The sequence below is a fragment of the Ovis aries genome, chromosome 3 (assembly GCF_016772045.2).
Source record: "Ovis aries strain OAR_USU_Benz2616 breed Rambouillet chromosome 3, ARS-UI_Ramb_v3.0, whole genome shotgun sequence".
In the NCBI taxonomy this organism is placed as follows: Eukaryota; Metazoa; Chordata; class Mammalia; order Artiodactyla; family Bovidae; genus Ovis; species Ovis aries.
The window spans coordinates 185,551,450-185,571,491 of NC_056056.1; the positions used below are offsets into that span (position 1 = coordinate 185,551,450).

General features: G+C 40.4%; 1 protein-coding gene across 4 annotated transcripts in view; it reads left to right on the forward strand.

Annotated features, from left to right (window-relative positions):
- TMTC1 (transmembrane O-mannosyltransferase targeting cadherins 1) overlaps positions 1–20,042 on the forward strand; it is a 338,032-nt gene that overhangs the window by 221,004 nt on the left and 96,986 nt on the right. For 3 of the 4 annotated variants that reach the window (XM_004006752.5, XM_042247328.1, XM_042247327.1), the window contains 2 exons: positions 3,305–3,472; positions 13,700–13,813. In XM_004006752.5, coding sequence (XP_004006801.1) covers positions 3,305–3,472; positions 13,700–13,813 — 282 coding nt within the window. The remainder of the gene's footprint in view (positions 1–3,304; positions 3,473–13,699; positions 13,814–20,042) is intronic. The other variant, XM_027967794.2, reaches the window with a different exon arrangement.

Below are 20,042 nucleotides of genomic sequence, written 5' to 3' on the forward strand. Positions count from 1 at the left end.
TGATTTTTCCAGTTTCAAAATGAGGGCTTTAGCTGCCCCAGCAATGAAGAGAGCAGTCGTACCCCCTGCAGCTGAGAGCTGCAGTAAAGCAGATGTTGAAAGATGAAATGTAATAGAGAAGCATCTTAATCTCTGATATTGTGTTCAGGTTCTTAAGAATGTGATATCCTCTGAGAAATTTGCAAACCTAAATGGAGATTATTTTATATGGCTTCACATTTCTTTAAACCATATGTCAACACAAAGACTTCTGGAAAGAAAATGACTGTGTTACTTGATCCCAAGGCCTGTGCTGAGTGGAAGGAGAGCTGTTCCCCCTCGTGCTGGCCGTAGCAGGGCTCAACGACAGGCCTGTGAGTGGAATCTGGCCCACCGCCTGTTTTTATAAATACATTTTGTTGGAACATAGCCATGCTCATTCGTTTACATAAGTGTCAATGGCTGCTTTCCTGCTACAAAGATAGAGTTGAGTAGGAAGGACAGAGGCCATATGGCCTGAAGTATTTACTCTCTGGCCCCTTACAGAAAAAGTGTGCCAACTCCTGAATTACAGCAGAATGTTAGGGTCATGAGACTTCTGATCTGACTCTATTCCTAGCTTTTGGAGCTGTGGGCAAGTTATTTAAATTCTCTAAGACTCTTGAGAGTCCCTTGGACAGCAAGGAGATCAAACCAGTCAATCCTAAAAGAAATAAATCCTAAATTTTCATTGGAAGGACTGATGTTGAAGCTGAAGCCCCAGTACTTTGGCCACCTGATATGAAGAGCTGACTCACTGGGAAAGACCCTGATGCTAGGAAAGATTGAGGGCAGGAGGAGAAGGGGACAACAGAGGACGAGATGGTTGGATGGCATCATCAACTCATCGGACATAAGCTTGAGCAAACTTCGGGAGATAGTGAAGGACAGGGAAGCCTGGTGTGCTGCAGTCCATGGAGTTGTAAAGAGTCAGACACAACTTAGCAACTGAACAACAACAACAAAAGCTTTAGTTTCCTCATTTATGAAGTCAAAGATACTGAAGATTAAGTTTTTTAATTAGATAATATATTTAAAGCCAGTACTATCCTTGTTCCAAGCCCTACAGATATAGTGGACAGGTCCACATAAAGCTCTTAGCACAGCACCTGACGCATACTGAACTGAACTGATGCGTAGGAAACACTCAACAAGTGTGCAAACGTATAAAATAATTATATTTGGCTGCTATTATCTTAGTCATCCTTGTATTCTGCCACGTTTCTCTGGAGTTGTGGGGATCCCAGTGTTTCCCTTCCCTACTGCTCTGCCAGATGGCGGCTCTGTTTCCTACAAGGAAACAGTTAAAGACCATTGAGATTTCATGAATGGAGTGCTTGGGAAGGAAGCAGGCGAAGCTGTGTGATAAGGTGTGAGGAACACAGGCATCCACCAGTCAAGGCAGAAGCCCAGTGTCGGGACAGTAGATGGAGTGTGGACTCTAGAATCTGGAATTCCTGGTGTTTTGTGCATGAGCCATGTGACCAAATTCAGCAAATATCCTTGTCTCTCTTGTTCAGTATCAGGAATTCAGTGCTGCTAACAGTGAACCCCAGGGATGTGAGGATGAGCTGACTTCCTGACAAGAATGTGCTCAACACATCAGATGTGCTCCATAAATATTGGTCCTCTGTGGTGCTGCTTTATGAAGGCAGGGAGAGAAGGCAGCTGGTCTTGGGGACATGGGTGCCTTCAGAGTGCACCTCCTGCATTTCAGTACCTGCTCCACATGTCAACTTTTCAGTTAGGCCTTCCCTAACCATCCATATGAACAGCTCATCTTCCCCGCCTCAGCCTGGTCTGCGCCTTTTCTTTCCTACTTGATTCTTCTCTGCTTAACGTATTGTATTCTGTGTGATCTACTATGCATTTTTGGAGAAGGCAATGGCACCCCACTCCAGTACTCTTGCCTGGAAAATCCCATGGATGGAGGAGCCTGGTGGGCTGCAGTCCATGGGGTCGCAAAGAGTTGGCCACGACTGAGTGACTTCACTTTCACTTTTCACTTTCATGCATTGGAGAAGGAAAAGGCAGCCCACTCCAGTGTTCTTGCCTGGAGAATCCCAGGGATGGGGGAGCCTGGTGGGCTGCCGTCTGTGGGGTCGCACAGAGTCGGACATGACTGATGTGACTTCGCAGCACAGCAGCACTCTGTGTTCTACTTGTCTGTTGGCTGTTTTCCCTTCCATGGGAGTTCTAGGAGGAGAGGAATGATTGTGTTATCCACTGTTATGTTCTTGGTGCCTGTAACAGTGGGAGGTATATATTCTGTGTTTTACCTATAATTGTATTTTTAGTGCCCAGCATACTGCCTGTCGTATACTAGTGAGAGAACAAATAAATAGTTGAGCAAAGTAAATGAGATGTATTGATTTAGGGTTTCTTATAGTATTAGTGTCTGACTCATGTAGGATTTCTTTATACAAGCTCCCTTCATTGTTAAAATATTCTGTAATAATTTATATTGTCATCTTAGGAAAAAAATGACTGAAATGTACAAGCTAAATGTTTGTGTTTTTCTGAGGCCAGTCAGCAGGCAGGAAGCCTCTCTGTGGGTGCATAGGTGATGGGAGGGATCATGTTCCATCCACCAGGCCAAAGGTTTCAGAGATGTGACCACAATGTGCCAGAGTCCCACTCCAGGATTCTTCTTGTCTCTTGGGAAAGCCAGGCCACAGTCTGCATGAGAATCAGATCAATGAAGCTTGTCCATGATGAGCTGCAAGCTTCCAGGCTCTAGAGTTGGCCTGTGAAAGGATTTTCCTTCCCACAGGAAGGAAAGGCGTAAGGACTTTTGCCTGAGTGGGGACTTACTAAGTGGCATGTTTCTGGAGACCACACCCAACACTCCTTGGTGACCAGAATCCCTCTCAGGATCTGATAGTCCCCCAGGGACTGTCTCTCTCAAGCCTCAGGGCCCAAATTTGCAACATGGTGCCAGAAGGGTTATACAATGTTAGGAGGATGAGGGAGATTGGATTAGAGGGTCCAGTCAAGACCCAAGAGCATACAGGATGGACTTTTCTGGATGCATGAGCTGATGAAATCTAGGAGCAGGAGCCTACAAGATGAACCTGTGGTTCTCCACACTCGGGCAGAGAACTAGCAAATGTGCTGGTGGAGCCCACTGGAGCATTGACGTGGAAATGTTGTATCTGACAGGGAGGTTATGTCTGTTTTTCTATCACAGCAGAGGCTCTGTTTGAAAGTTAGTTGCATGGGATGGGATGCTCAGAGGCCTCCATCACACTCTCAGACTCACCTGCCTCTCCACTTTCTTTTCCAGCATGGGCTACTGCATTCTTTTCGTGCATGGACTGAGCAAGCTGTATGCGTGGCTGAATCGTTGTGGAGCCACCACCCTGAGCGTGTCCACGGTGCTGCTACTGCTGCTTTTCTCCTGGAAAACCGTGAAACAGAATGAAATTTGGCTATCGAGAGAGTCCCTATTCAGGTATGACTAGAGGGATAAAAGTGAATCTCTTCCCGTTATTTCTTTGCGTATGTATTTGTTTCCAAACAAATCAGGTGACATGGATCTGGTGATATTTATGACTCCAGAAGTGTTTTTCAGTGAAGTTATAAATGGAAAATGTCCTTTTATTTTGGGTTTTAACTTCAGTTTTTTCAAATAGTATATTAAGTTTTATGGGAGCTCATTCTAAGTGAATTGATGAAAATAAGGATCACAGGAAACTTTGGGGGGGTCTGTGAATTGAGATGGAAAGTCTTAATGATAAGCTGGGCTGTAAAATCAGCTATAAACAAAATGAAACAATAAGTCTAATTCCATTGTTCAGCTGAGTGAAAGGGAAAGGTGAGTGCACAGCAAGAAGGAAGAGAAATGCAGTACATTTTCTTTAAAATGTTTCAGGACATTAAGTCATGATCTGTAATCTAGTTGCTTTACTTTGGAACATTAATTGTGAACAGGAAATGGTTTCTCATCTCCTGGTAGATTTTTATATGATGTAGAAGCTGTTTCAGAATATAGTGAAGTGTTAGTCACTCAGTCGTGTCTGCCTCTTTACAACCATTGACTGTTGCCATTGACTGTAGCCTGCCAACCTCCTCTGTTCAAGAGATTCTCCAGGCAAGAATATTGGAGTGGGTAGCCATTCCCTTTTCCAGGGGATCTTCCCAACCCAGGGACTGAACCCAGGTCTCCTGCAGTGCAGACAGATTCTTTACCATCTGAGCCACGAATACAACAATGTCCTAAATGTCTAAAGTTTAAACATCCTTTGGGTCACTCATCATGCTGTGTTTCTGGACTTGATTTGTCTCATTGATGCCACAGCCCAGGCAACCTTTCCTGGGCTCCTGGCTCAGCCACACCTGACTTCCCATGAATATTTCCCAGTCTCTAGGAGTTCCTAGTTTTTGCCTGCCTCCAGCTTCTGTCCTCACTTGTGGCCCAGTTGGCCAGTTCAGTCAATGTGCTTTTATTTGGTTCCCTGATCACCTGGTACCCTACACTTATTCTTTGGAGGCAAATAACTGAAAGTGTGTAGCAGACTGGTTGTCTGAATAGTCTGTCCTGAGGGGACATGAATACTTGCAAAGGAATCAATGGAGGGTAAACTTACCCCAGTTTTCTCTCTACACATCACAGTTCCCAGGAAGATAAAGTCTTCTAACTGAGCCTGAACTTAAGTCATGTGCCTGCCCTTTGTCCTCCATCAGGGCGCTGAGATGACAGAACTGGTCAAAGACTCTCCTCTAACTTCCATGGGGGTGATGAGGGGGAAGTTGGCTTCCTCTGAGATAACACAGCAAAAGCAAATTCACTTTTGCTGAGGAAGTCCACTTAAAACAATATATCTGATTTTGCTACTTGGCAATTTAACTTTTTTAATAGAAAAAAATGTAATTTGGCATGCATGTCTTTATTTATTATTACATGTCATTTATTGTCATTGTCATTATCAGTGTCACCATCATTATTTCCGTGGGTACTGTAGGGACCTGTTACTCTGATTTTTGTTTTTTGTTGTTTTTTTTTTTTTCCTTTTCTATGAATTGTTTTTCATTTTTAGGCTGCAGAGCCTGTTTTGTTCCTGTCATATCCCGGACTTCAGTGCAGTGCTTACAGATGACAGTGAACTTGTTCCCTCTTACTGCCCAGTGCTGAAGTCATTTTGTAAACACAAGGGCGTGGAAGTTCAGGAATATAACTTCCTCCTGGTTTCTGTTGACTTAATTCATTTTTTCTTTCACTTTCAGTAGTTGGTGATTTTATGAGAAATGTTTAAATGATTCTGCCCTGTGTTAAACCTTCTTGAGTAAAGGTACTAAGAGTGATTCCATTTTATAATGATGTTTACTGCTTAATCAGAGCAACTCTGGGGATGGATTCTGGCAGATAGTGGTTTATCTCAAGGATAACAAGTTAGTGTTCAATCCCTATACAACTGATGCCAGCAGTTTTAAAAAGGGAAAACAAAAGAGCAAAATACTCATTGACCTTGCATGCAGAGGCTTCTGGTTTTTTAGATGGGAGTATGTAGGAAGTGAGCAGTTGATTACTAAAACATTCCACATATGTACATAAAGAAACTTTGTATCTGAGAGGCCTTTGGTGATCAAATGGAGTTTTGTGTAATATGCAAATCAAAGCTATCAATAGTTTTTAGAAAGCTTTACCTATTGTAACTTATTTATATTCTGAGAAAACTTTTAAGAATCTGAGACTTTAAGTTTTTTTCTTTTTCCTTCAAGATGAGATGTTTGTATATATTCATCTTTCCTGAGCAATGTTCAAATTAGTTGAACATTTGCCAGGAATCTTTGAGTCGTAATAGGATTAGTAGTTGGTGTGGAGTCTGGAATTAGGCTTTTTGGCTTTGCTCCAAGTTCCACTGTTTAATAGCTATATGATCGTGGGTGAGTTACTCAACCACTTCATGCCTTGGTTTCTTTATTTTAAAATTTAGGAATCTGGGATTAACATATATACACTTCTTTATGTGAAACAGATAACCAACAAGGATCTACTATATAGCACAAGGAACTATTCAATATATTTATTCAATATCTTGTGATAAACCATAATTTTATATATATATATATATATATATGGTTTCCCTAATGGCTTAGTGGGGAAAGAATCTGAAGCCTGCAATGCAGGAGACACAGGAGATGTGGGTTTGATCCTTGGGTCCGGAAGATCCTCTGGAAAAGGAAATGGCTTGAATCATTTTGCTGTATACCTAAAACTAACCCAACATTGTAAATCATCTAAATTTCATTTGAAAAATTTTTAATAAATTTTTAAAATTTAGAATAATGATAGTGTTTATCTTCTGGTAGGGGCTTCCCAGGTGGCACTAGTGATAAAGAACCCATCTGCCAATGCAGGAGACATAAGAGAGGTGGGTGATTTGATCCCTAGGGAAGATCTCTAAGAAGATCCCTCCAGAGAAGATCCCCTGGAGGAGGGCATGGCAACCCATACCAGTATTCCTGCCTGGAGAAACCCATGGACAGAGGAGCCTGGTGGGCTACAATCCATAGGATCACAAAGAGTCAGACATGACTGAAGTGACTTAGTACATATGTGCATCTTTTGGTGTATTTATAAGAATAAAAGAGTGTGTTAAAAGATGCCCAGGGCAGTGTGATAAACACTATGTTTATAGCACTAAGGTTATTGCTCTGCATTGTGTTCTAGGACATGAGCGAGAAGTGGGTTGGGGGAGAGACTAGAGGAGCCTGAAGTCTGGATGGGAGTCAGACGCATGAACACATTTTAATATAATGTAGCAGGTGGTAGGATCTTCCCTGGTGGCTCACTGGTAAGAATCCACCTGCCAGTGCAGGAGATATGGGTTCAATCCCTGGGTCAGGAAGATTCCCTGGAGAAGGAAATGGCAGCCCACTCCGGTATTCCTGGCTGGGCAATCCCATGGACAGAGGAGCCTGGCGGGCTACAGTTCATGCGGTTGCAAACAGTTGGACACAACTTAGCAGCTAAACAACAAAGCAGATGGTAGACAAGAGGAAGGGCAGGACACTGTATAAGTATAGGCAGGTGACTGTAATCAACCCAAGCCTTCAAAGACTGTTCTTTTGTGGGCCTGAGCTCGGTATGGTAGGATGAGGAAAACCTAAAGTAGCTCTAATGGTCAAAACCAAGAGCTGGTTCTAGAGCTTGTTCTAGTAAGAACAAGTTCTAGATAAGCTGATATCCTTACAGAGGTCCTAATTCTGTTTTCTCCTCTGTTCCAAACTGTAAACTCATTGACCATCCCAGGTCATATGGTCTCGAGAGCTCTCTAATTATATGGAGTGGTTTTGCTTGGCAATACTATGAGCAACCTTACAGAATATCTTTTTTTTTTTTTTTTAGTTTTTTATTTTTTAAATTTTAAAATCTTTAATTCTTACATGCATTCCCAAAGATGAACCCCCCTCCCACCTCCCTCCCCACAACATCTCTCTGGGTCATCCCCATGCACCAGCCCCAAGCATGCTGCACCCTGCGTCAGACATAGACTGGCGATTCAATTCTTACATGATAGTATACATGTTAGAATTCCCATTCTCCCAAATCATCCCACCCTCTCCCTCTCCCTCTGAGTCCAAAAGTCCGTTATACACATCTGTGTCTTTTTTCCTATCTTGCATACAGGGTCGTCATTGCCATCTTCCTAAATTCCATTTATATGTGTTAGTATACTGTATTGGTGTTTTTCTTTCTGGCTTACTTCACTCTGTATAATCGGCTCCAGTTTCATCCATCTCATCAGAACTGATTCAAATGAATTCTTTTTAACGGCTGAGTAATACTCCATTGTGTATATGTACCACAGCTTTCTTATCCATTCATCTGCTCATGGACATCTAGGTTGTTTCCATGTCCTGGCTATTATAAACAGTGCTGCGATGAACATTGGGGTACATGTGTCTCTTTCCATTCTGGTTTCCTTGGTGTGTATGCCAGAAGTGGGATTGCTGGGTCATAAGGTAGTTCTATTTGCAATTTTTTTAAGGAATCTCCACACTGTTCTCCATAGTGGCTGTACTAGTTTGCATTCCCACCAACAGTGTAGGAGGGTTCCCTTTCTCCACACCCTCTCCAGCATTTATTGCTTGCAGTTTTTGGATCGCAGCCATTCTGACTGGTGTGAAGTGGTACCTCATTGTGGTTTTGATTTGCATTTCTCTGATAATGAGTGATGTTGAGCATCTTTTCATGTGTTTGTTAGCCATCCGTATGTCTTCTTTGGAGAAATGTCTGTTTAGTTCTTTGGCCCATTTTTTGATTGGGTCATTTATTTTTCTGGAATTGAGCTGCATAAGTTGCTTGTATATTTTTGAGATTAGCTGTTTGTCAGTTGCTTCATTTGCTATTATTTTCTCCCATTCAGAAGGCTGCCTTTTCACCTTGCTTATATTTTCCTTTGTTGTGCAGAAGCTTTTAATTTTAATTAGATCCCATTTGTTTATTTTTGCTTTTATTTCCAGAATTCTGGGAGGTGGATCATAGAGGATCCTGCTGTGATTTATGTCTGAGAGTGTTTTGCCTATGTTCTCCTCTAGGAGTTTTATAGTTTCTGATCTTACATTTAGATCTTTAATCCATTTTGAGTTTATTTTTGTGTGTGGGGTTAGAAAGTGATCTAGTTTCATGCTTTTACAAGTGGTTGACCAGTTTTCCCAGCACCACTTGTTAAAGAGATTGTCTTTACTCCATTGTATATTCTTGCCTCCTTTGTCAAAGATAAGGTGTCCATATGTGTGTGGATTTATCTCTGGGCTTTCTATTTTGTTCCATTGATCTATATTTCTGTCTTTGTGCCAGTACCATACTGTCTTGATGACTGTGGCTTTGTAGTAGAGCCTGAAGTCAGGCAAGTTGATTCCTCCAGTTCCATTCTTCTTTCTCAAGATTGCTTTGGCTATTCGAGGTTTTTTGTATTTCCATACAAATCTTGAAATTATTTGTTCTAGTTCTGTGAAAATGTGGCTGGTAGCTTGATAGGGATTGCATTGAATTTGTAAATTGCTTTGGGTAGTATACTCATTTTCACTATATTGATTCTTCCGATCCATGAACATCTTAGGACAGACCTTCGTGTTAGAGAAAATCCAAATTTCAATCAAGTTCCAGTGTTTCCAGCTAAGGCCTCCTCCCACAAAAAAGATGGCACTGAATGATGTATTTTTAGGATATACCAGTGCAAAGTCACCTCACATCTTTGTACGTCTATTCTTGAAATCCTCTCACACAAAAGTGTACGAATCCAATACTTGTGTCTCACCAAGGGCTCAGAGAGAGAGCAGTTCGTCCAAGTCAGACTAGCTGTGAAAAGGAGGAACCAGGATTTGAACCCAAATCTAATGTAAAAGCCAAAGAATGTATATACTTCACCACTCCTATATTTTGCTTTGTGTTGTCTAACTTAATCTCAGCCCAGTGTAAACAGAGACTGACAGACAGAGTGAGAGACAGACAGAGACAGAATGAGAGAATTTGTAATCATAGTTGCAAGGTACATTTTCTTTAATCTCTTAGAACAGGAAATTGTTCTGCTATCTAATCTGAGGAGATAGAAACTGCATACATCCAGCTGAACTGAGTGATACCCCAGACTCTTATGTGTGTTTGCAGGAAATTGTACCAAAATAACACAATTTGATTAAATATTTTCTTCCCATCCCCCAAATCTTCAAAATACCTAGAATGACAAAGACAGCATACTTTGTTTTGCATCCAGTTTGGGTTCTCTCTGAATCCCATTCATGAACTGTTTAAATGATCCATGGACCACCTTTAAGAATTTATGGCCTAGATCTTCCTCCCTTTCTGTAGAAAACACATTTCTTTTTCTTCCTCTGGAATTGCTGAGCCAGAAAGATAAGCAGATCTCTCAGGGCAGAGAACAGAAACCAGAGATTGGCAGATTCCTTTGTAAAAGCCAGACTATAAATATTTGAGGCTTTGTGGGCCCTCTAGTCTCTTTTGCAGCTACTCAGCTGTTACCCTGGGAAAGAGGCCGAAGACATTTTTGTAAAAGGGTAAACGCATGGATGAGTCTGTGGCCCATCAGGCCGTAGTTTGTGTATCAATGATATAAACATAGTTACAAGTGACATTCTAATGTACCTAGTATCTTGTGGTACCTTTTAGGTTTATCCAATATTGACCAACTTCAGGAATGATTCTGACCTTGTATTGGCCTTGGCTGAAATCTCTGCTCAAATATTTACTCAGTCTGTAACCTTAGAAAATGGTCTTCACTCTCTGAGCTTCAATTTCCTCAACTACAATGTGGGACGTACAGTATACTACCCATCTGATAGGTTGTTGAAGGGAGGAAAGGAGATAGCCCTTGGAAGTGGATGCCTAGCTCACCGCTTGATTTAAAATGAGCCTGCATAAGCACTGGCCATCCTGAGTGTGGTGTTGGAAACCTTAGGTTAAATAGGGTCACAATTGAGGAGAACCACAAATTCTTACTTTCCTTTCCTGTTAACCTCTGACTGAATACTACTTGTTTTTTAAAAATGTTTGTTTTCTAATCAGGAATTTGGAGATGGTTTTCCTGACCTATTGTTCCAGTAATATAAATAAAACAAATGTTCTACAGACTTGGAGAGATACCTGAGAGAAGTGTCTTGATATCTCTGGCATTTTTCAAGTCTTCTGCAAATGAAAGGTGTGAGGGAGAAATGTAAAGTGCGTGAATACAGACCCTGCATTCAGAGGGAAGCTTTTATTCATAATCCTTGGTGTAGTTATTAATAGGGCTTCCCCGGTGACTCAGTGATAAAGAATTCGCCTGCCAATGCAAGAGATGCAGGAGATGCAGGTTCAGTCCCTGGGTTGGGAAGATCCCCTGGAGAAGGAAATGGCAACCTGCTCCAGTATTCTTGCCTGGGAAATCCCATGGAGAAAGAAGCCTGGCAGGCTCCAGTCCATGGGATCGCAAAGAGTCAGACACGCCTTAGCAACTAAACAATAGCAGCAACAGCAGTCATTAATAGGGTCTGAGATCCAGCGCCATAACTTACGAATGCTACATTTCCTTGTGGAGTAAGTATGTATAAGGCCGCACATTCTGTTAAGACTGTTGGGACGAATGAATCACAGCGTCCAGGTAACAAGCTGAGGAGGCTGGCCTGGGAAGGAGGGGAAACCTGGCCACTCAAAGTGACACGGAAAGTTTTGCTTTTGACTAGTTTATCTTTCTTTTTTCATAAACTGTTCATTGTAAAATGAGAGACTGGAAAAATGAAGCAGGAAAAGATTACGTAGAGAATGTAAAGGTCAAAAACAACAATGGCAAATAACAATGGGAAAAGCAGTATAGTCACAGGATTTCAGTTAGTCCACCCACACCCGCTCGCCTGCTACGAATGTTACTACTTCCTACTGCCATCCCTGAACAATGCCCTCATCTTCACAAGGATGTGTTTTCACAGACTGAACTTGGGTGAAACATAATAGAGCGGCTATGCTAATTGCACAGAGGAAGGATCAATTCCAATAAATACTACAGTTATATCTATGCTGAAATCAAAGTTATCTTTAAAATCTCCCTGTACCATGCACTGTGTAGTTTTGGAGAGAAAAATCAGACATTTTCCTGTATAAAAATTAAATTTTTAAAAAGCCATCACTATCACTCTGACCTTGGTCCTGCCCTGTGACTAAATATACTTTGGGTAATGTCCATTTGAAATGTTACATTAAAATTCTAGCTTTGTTTGTTAGCTAGTGAGCTGTACTGTGGGGGTGATTGAAGAGACTGATGGTTTCACTGGAGCACCCAAATGGTAGCATCTATAAATCTTTTGTTTTGGGTTAGTCATTTTCCAGTGAGAGGATTCCTCCAGTCTCCTCCCTGAGAGTCCAATCCCGGCTGCCAGTGTGCAGAGCTTTGCATGGATACCACAGGGTGAGGAGGATCCACTGTTCAGAATGCATATTGTCACTTAACCTACTTTGGAGGTGCATCTCTACTGGCCCTCAGCTGTACCTGTTGTTTCTGAATGCAGGATCTCTCTGATTCAGTTCTCCAGGGAGTAACATGAATGCGTGCTAAGTCGCTTCAATGTCCGACTCTTTGCAACCCATGGACTGTAGCCCACCAGACTCCTCTGTTCATGGGATTCTCCAGGCAAGAATACTGGAGGGGGTAGCCATGCCCTTCTCCAGGGGTCTTCCCGACTCAGGGATCGAACCCAAGTATCTTACATCTCCTGCATTGGCAAGCAGGCTCTTTACCACTAGCGCCACCTGGGAAGCCCTCTAGAGAGTAAACTTCCTGCCTTTTGCTGGGAAGGGAAAGCATAGTGAAATAAGTCGCCGGGATGTGCAGGGCCAGGGAGACGTAGCTAGGGCCATGCATTTGACCTCACCTCAGCAGCTCCACAGAAGGTGGAGTCTGGTGCTTTCGCAGGATGTTGCCCTTGGCTTGGTCTCTAGCTTCACACACTCCCTGTACATTCTGTCCTCTGGAGAGTTTCTCAAGGAGCCAGCAAGTGGATTTTAAGTGGGACAGTCTTTGCTGGTCCTAAGGGGCTGTTTGTTTTTTTTTTTTTTTCTTTCTTTCAATTATTTGTTTGCCTTTGCACATTTTTCTTTATTTTAAAATTAAAAACAATTTTTATTGGCTTATAACATTAAACAGGGGCTATTTCAACAAAAGCTCAACAAAGGTCACAATACCTTGACATATTTCCCTAACAGCTTTAACACTTTGTATGGAATTTCCCTAGTGTTCTTACCTAGAAGAGGTACCGCATTTGAAATACAGTTGCCCAGAAACTAGGTTGTCATCATGTCTCCTTCCTCTCACCCTTAGCCTGTTCCCCTCCCACATTTAACCCTCAGAAGTTCTGGAGTTTTCTTCCCAGATAGCTCCCAAACCCATCTACCTTTGTCACTTCCCTGCCACCACCTCCTTGCAGGTGAGGGAACAGAGACTCTAGAAGCAAATTCCTTGGGCCAGAATCCCACTCTTGGTACTTACTACCAGGCTGATCTTGTGCAAGGTGAATTTGTGGTGCAGTTAAAGCTACTTGTATTACCTTCAAAACTTCAGTGTTACCCTCTGGGGCTCCCCAGGTATTTTGTTTTGCCAGTCTGAGCAGACTAATACACTCATGACTTAAGAAATTTTTAACTTTTCTGAGCCAAGCCTCCTTTCCTTACCTCCAACTTGTAGAATATTTATTAATAATTACACCTGCCTTTAAATAAAATTAGCCCTGGCCTAGTATGTGAGAAGTGTTTATTTCCAACAAACCTTAGTAGGGAGGCTAGTCTACAGTCATCCTTCTTGTAATGATTTATTTTTATAGACAATCTCAAATTTCTTTAAAAAAGAGGAAGGCTGTAAGTGAAGGAAGTAAGGAAAAAGCTGAGTTAACCTGAGCATGCATGGTTGTCCCCCCAAAGAATCATCTCTCACTACTTCCTGCTCCTCTGCTTCACAGGCAGTTAGTGTATTTTGCTTGTGCATAATTGTGCACAACCTTCACTGTTTTCCACAGAAGCATGTTTAGTAATTCATAAGGTCCACAAGTTTTGGAAGAGGCTTTGATGGATGCAATGCACATTTCAAATACAAGTTCATAAATCTGTGATTAAAACATGAAAGAAACTGGCGACATTCCTAAGCAGTACTCTTTGTTACTCATTTTTTTTTTTTAATTTATTAACTTTTAGGTCTGGAGTTCAAACTCTGCCCCACAATGCCAAGGTTCACTACAACTATGCCAATTTCCTGAAGGACCAGGGTCGGAACAGGGAAGCCATCTACCACTACAGAACGGCCCTCAAGTAAGCTGCAGCTGGGTGTCTATGCTTTTCAGGCCCTTGTTTATTTCATTCACCCCTCCCAGTATACAGAGACCTTGTTTCTCTTGACAGTGACCATCTCCCTGGAGGTGGTATAGATCTTGGACTCCAAATTTTTTGGCTCTTTGTTCGTCTGTTATAAGTTTACTTTGCTTCTAACTTTCGGTGTTTTCTTATAAAAATTTCCATTGCTACACATCATGTAATAAAGTGACACAGTTAAATACATATATACAGACCTATAGTAATTGGTTATAAAAATATTCTCGTAAGTTCATAGGAAATTTACTCCAATGAATACTTCCCAGTCTAGGCTTCCCATTATCTAAAAGGATTTATATAGAAACTTTTGAGAATAGAAGTAACATACTCTGATCATTGTTTTAAATTAAAAAAAAAAAATCTGAGAATTCACTTAATTACTCTGTTGGGAATATGTTAATAAGGTATGTATATACATCAGGTCAGTCGCTCAGTCGTACATACATGTATATATAGATTGTAAAATTTAAAAAATAAAAAACAAAAAAAAACAAAAAAATAAAAAAAAAAATAAAAGTTTAAACATGAGCAGCCCTGACACTCTCTTTGTACTTATCTAGTGAAAGAGAAAATACCATGTATGGCTTTAGAGATGATTTTACTGCGTGCCTGTTCAGTCATGTCTGACTCTTTGCAACCCCATGGACTGTAGCCCACCAGGCTCCCCTGTCCGTGGAATTTTCCAGACAAGAATACTGGAGTGGATTGCCATTTCCTCCTGCAGGAGATTGTCCCAACCCAGGGATCGAAACTGTGTCTCTTGCATCTCCTGTGTTGGCAGGCAGATTCTTTACCACTACACCACCTGGGAAGCCCAGAGATGATTTTAGATTCAAATTTGAGTTCTGCGTTATCAGCAGCCATCTGTATTGCTTTTAGGTACCCAAACTGCAACTCTGATTTTCAAGATGGTGTTTCCCCTCCCCCCAAAAAAGAAGGTCTGCCCTAAAAGATCTCAGATAATAAATGTGTTTAACCTGGAAGGAGTGAAGACCTGATAACTAAACATAGCCTCAGAATCTCCCCATGTGAGTTCACAGAAGTGTTTTCAAGAGGTTTCCATGCCTCTACAGTGTGTCCCATATTTGGTTGAATTTTCTGATACCATTCCACTTTGGGACATGCTCTAAAATATGTGTACCAAACAAAGCATACATTTCACTGAAGCACCCTTCTTGGATTGTCTCAAGGTTTAGTTTGAAATTGGCATTCTTAAAGTAACTGACCTAATTTTTAAAAGTTATCCTTTTGAATAGTGTTCTACATAAGTATATTTTGTCATCAAGCAAAGTCTTTTAGACTTTAGGACTTGTTATTTAATATTCAATATGGGAAAAATTTTAAACTATTCACATCGAATTCTCTTTCCCAAAGATTTCAAGAAATATGAGCCCCAGAGGAATAATTACAACAAAGCTCATTATTGTGAAAAAGTTTTTATTAAGAAATAGAAAGCATTTTGAAAGATTTAATAAGGAATTATATTTTTTTCACTGCAAACCAGTTTATCCAAATGTTTACAGTGCTTATCTCGGGTTAGTGAGATTATGGTTTAATTTCTTTCTTTATTCTTTCCTCTGTGTTCCAGATGTTTTACAATGAACATGCATTATTTTTGAATTGAGGGAGTGTCATTTTTTTAAAAAAGGCGTGTTCTTTCAAGGGACATTCAAGCCAATAAATTATGTTTTATCTTCAATAATTAATTAGTGTGTCATGATTTCAGGTGGCATTCTTAAAGGGAAGAGAAGAGCAGTAAGTTTGCCTGGAAAACATTGGTGGAAGGGAAATGTACCCGTATCTTTTTAAGTTTCTTTCATTCTGACACACTATTTTATGTCAAATTCAAACAAAAAAATAAGGCAGATCCTAAGGCACAGCTTAGGGCAAAAGTATAAGTTAAGCAAAATTCTCCTGCAGCTGATTTTACAGAATCGCAGTAGCTGGTTGGGACTTCCGCCTGTTTCCTATGAAACAATAAAGATAAATGTTTGCTTCAACAACTGTGCTTCAGGAAGAAACATGTCCTTTGAGGAATGTGATAAAAATCATTAAAGCTAAAAATATACTGCATAGTAATTAGTGAAATACTTCAGCCTATCCCCACCAGGCTCAAAATACTTTTGATTTAAATTATTATTATTTTTGTGTGGATACCTCTGTGTGAATTTTCAGTGGATGTGGGTGGTTTTTTTTTTTTTTAAGTAAATTGTCACTCTTAAGTTAAAAAAAGGAAAATACTATGACTGTTCATCATTTTGGTGATTATTTATCCCTGGTGACTGGAGACTGCCCTTCCTTTGATATAACTCTCTGTGGAGGTTGCAGACCCTGGGGCTCTGCCCTGCCCCAACTGTTTCTTGCTGCTGTGCCTTTGTTGTCTCTGATGTTTTCCATATTTGCACACAACAAGAAAGAATAATGAGGGAAATGCAGGATTAAATGTGGTGTTACCTGAAGTCAGTCCCCAAAGTTATTCATTCCTGTTGTAATAACTGTATAGATTTCAAAGACAATGGTGAAATTAGTCGTAAAGTTTGTATCTGTACCTATATATTTTTGGCTGGCTTACAGTTCTCAAAATAACACTATATTAAATTGGTAATTATACATGGCATGAATACTGTGCTTCTTTTAAACTTCATTTTGTTTTTTAAACAATGTAGAAGTACCATTAACTTCATTTTGGTGTACCTATTTTATGACATTTCTGTATTGCAAGGGAGGTCGCCCTTGGATAATGCCGCAGCTAAGGTCATAGATCCAGATTAAGACTCGAATCATCAAAGGAAATTGTCAGAACCATTTCCTTAAATCCTCCGCAAAGACAGGTATAAGTTTTCCTTTGCTGTCGAGATGGCTGTTATATTTATTAGGGTGTTATAAAGGTTGGGATTCTGGACACTGGAAAATCAGAATACTGCCGGTGAAGCTGCCATTTTCCTTCAAAAGTTTCTAACCATTGAATTACTCTGGAGAAGGTTCCTACCATTTCACCTCATATGATGGGAGTAGAAAGTCCAGAGACCACCCAACCATTAAGCTCTTCCTGTACAAAACCTCTCATGGAATGATTCATTTGGTAAGCCCAAAAGGAGTGAGAGTGGCACTTCCCAAATGAAGTGCAGTTAATACTGTATGTCTAGTTGGCCAGTGGCTTCTTGATTAGTTTTAAAAGTCAGTTTAAAGTGAAGAATCATGAAATAAATAATGCATACTCAAATGTCTTATTGTACCCTAAAATTTCACAGGTACCCCCATTTACCAGTTCTTTTAATGTCATAGCAAGTCTTTTTCTTTGAGTAAGAGTCTGCTGATTAGAATTGGCAAAAAACACATATATAGTTCATTTCTGTGGTGATGAGTTTTGATACTTTAAAGTGGACTAAAAATGTAAAGACTGAGACTTCTGATTTTTCTCTTCCAGTCTTTTACAATTAATCTTATATTGAATTCAATAGCAATTTTTGAGCAAGTTCCCTTTTTTGAGTTTTTTTTTAGTTTTCATAGAAATTACTACTCTTTTTCACATTTACATTTTATCAGTTGGTAAGATATTTCATTATATCAGGAAACTGCAATAAACTGGAATAAATTTGTTAATAAACACAACTGACTCAAGCAGCATAACTTACAGGAACAAACAGGCCCAGACTTATAGAGAGGGTTTACTAAGAAGTATATATCCCCCAAAATGCTTTACAGAGAAGAGAGAATATCTGGAAATCTGATGATACATTTACATGTCTGTTTTAAAAGAGTCTTCATTAGAAGTCTCATGGAAATTATTTTTCATCTTAAGTATAGATTCCCTACAAAAATCAATTACTGATTGGCTAATATGGGCTAGTCATTAAGAACCCTGAAGCTGGCAATGAGAATAGAGTTCACCTTTATTCAGGTAGATCAAAAAAGTCTCTCTGATGTCAGCAGGAATCACTCCATGTTCCTCTGAACATTTGTTCATTTAGATGTCCTCTTCCTTCTAGCCCCTGACAGTAAGCCCCTGCCACACCCAGACTGGCTGACGCATTCCAGGTAGTTGGATATCAGCCACATATAAAAAGGCTGTGATCCTCAGCCACCCAGATAGCTATTTTCTTTTCACAGTTATGGTTTCACATGAAATTCACAGACATAGTCTAAGAAGTCACCCTCCTGTAAGTTATATTGAGTAGGAGATGCATTACTCAGAGGTCCCTGACCTGAGGGATCTCTCAAGTGTCTTTGGGTCACCTGGCCCCTTAGAGAGGACTTGTCCACTCCTAATATATCTATTGTTGATCTTTTAAATAGAAAATCTGAAGAGGAGGGAAACTGTTAGTGGGGGGTGGGGGCAGTGTTGAAGTCCCTGACCAGACATAATTAAAAGGAAAGAAATGTGCTTTTAAAACTCTTGTACAAAAGAAATATTCAACTGATATATAATTGGCTAACACGTGGGAAAGGAGAAGCTAAAATTTTTCTGACTGGGATTTTTTTTAATGCATAAAATAGAGACTTGTCATAAGAACAGTTCCCACTGCTATCATTCTTTGTATCCCCTCGTATGAAGATAATTGGAAGTCTGCAAAGAGGCTCCATGAGATTGTAATAAGTGTATGTGGAAAAAAGGAAATCATAAGACAGTGATTATTGAAGAAAGCCATATCATTAGACTGTAAAGAAGTCTATATCTAATTAACCCACTGTTCATTGATGTCCTGAGTCTATTAATAAGATTATTATAATTCCTTTGAAAAGTGTTGTCTATAAAACTGGTAGAGTTTGAACATTTTTTAAAAAAATCAGGATTTAATGATTACTTAAAAGCCCTTCTTTACCTAGGCTATTTTTGAATGAGCATTTAAAATAACTCCCATGACTACAGGTGGCATTAACTACCAGCTGCCATGTATTTCTGGAAAGAATAAAAATTGCGATGCCATTTGTTAACCTAGTTTAACAAGTGGAGATGGATTCTTCTGCTGGTGTGTCATTTTCATTTATAAAAGTCTAAATATGCTTTCCAGTAGGACAATTGAAATTATTTTTGTTCCTTTTTGTTAAAATTATATTCTTACCATGTTATTTTGTGTTAATTAAGTTTAGCAATTTTATTCATTAAATCCAAGACATTATACATTTCATTTAGAAAGCTAGAATTTTAGTCATATTGTGATCATACTTATGGACTATATTTCAGCATGAATGTTCTATAATTTATATTAAAAACCATTTGTTCTCTTCTTTTCTGCCTTCTTTTCTCTCTTCTTTTCTCTCTTCTTTTCTGTCACTTCAAAACCTCACTGTAGTTCCCCAGGAAACAGAATCCAAGGCAGAGATTAACAAACAGGAAGATCATTAATGCTGGCCAGAGAAACAAGATGGGCAGAGGGAGAAGCTGAGATGCGGTATACTCCCAGGGGATCAGAGGAGCCCTTAGGGTGCTCGGGAGCTGGGCATCCTCAGAGTTGTCATTAAAGGAATGGAACATTTATACCCCCTTATCAACCAGTCACTGGTGCTAGGCAGTTCAGTTCCATTCAGTTCAGTCGCTTAGTCATGTCTGACTCTTTGCGACCCCATGTATTGCAGCATGCCAGGCCTCCCTGTCCATCACCAACTCCTGGAGTTTACTCAAATTCATGTCCATCAAGTCGGTGATGCAAGCACCAAAGAATTGATGCTTTTGAACTGTGGTGTTGGAGAAGACTCTTGAGAGTCTCTTAGACTGCAAGGAGATCCAACCAGTCCATCCTAAAGGAAATCAGTCCTGAATACTCATTGGAAGGACTGATGCTGCAGCTGAAATTCCAATACTTTGGCCACCTGATGCGAAGAACCTGATGCTAGGAAAGATTGAAGGTGGGAGGAGAAGGGGACGACAGAGGATGAGATGGTTGGATGGCATCACCGACTCAATGGACATGAGTTTGGGCAGGCTCGGGGAGTTGGTGATTGACAGGGAGGCCTGGCCTGCTGTAGTCCATGAGATCACAAAGAGTCAAACACAACTGTGCGACTGAACTGAACTGAACTGAACAGAATATCATTTAGATTTTCTGTTAAAATGAGAATAGTGGTGTTACCTACTCATAGTGTTAGTGTTAGTCACTCAGTCATGTCTGACTCTTTGCGACCCCATCGACTACAGCCTGCCAGGCTCCTCTGTCCTTGGGATTCTCCA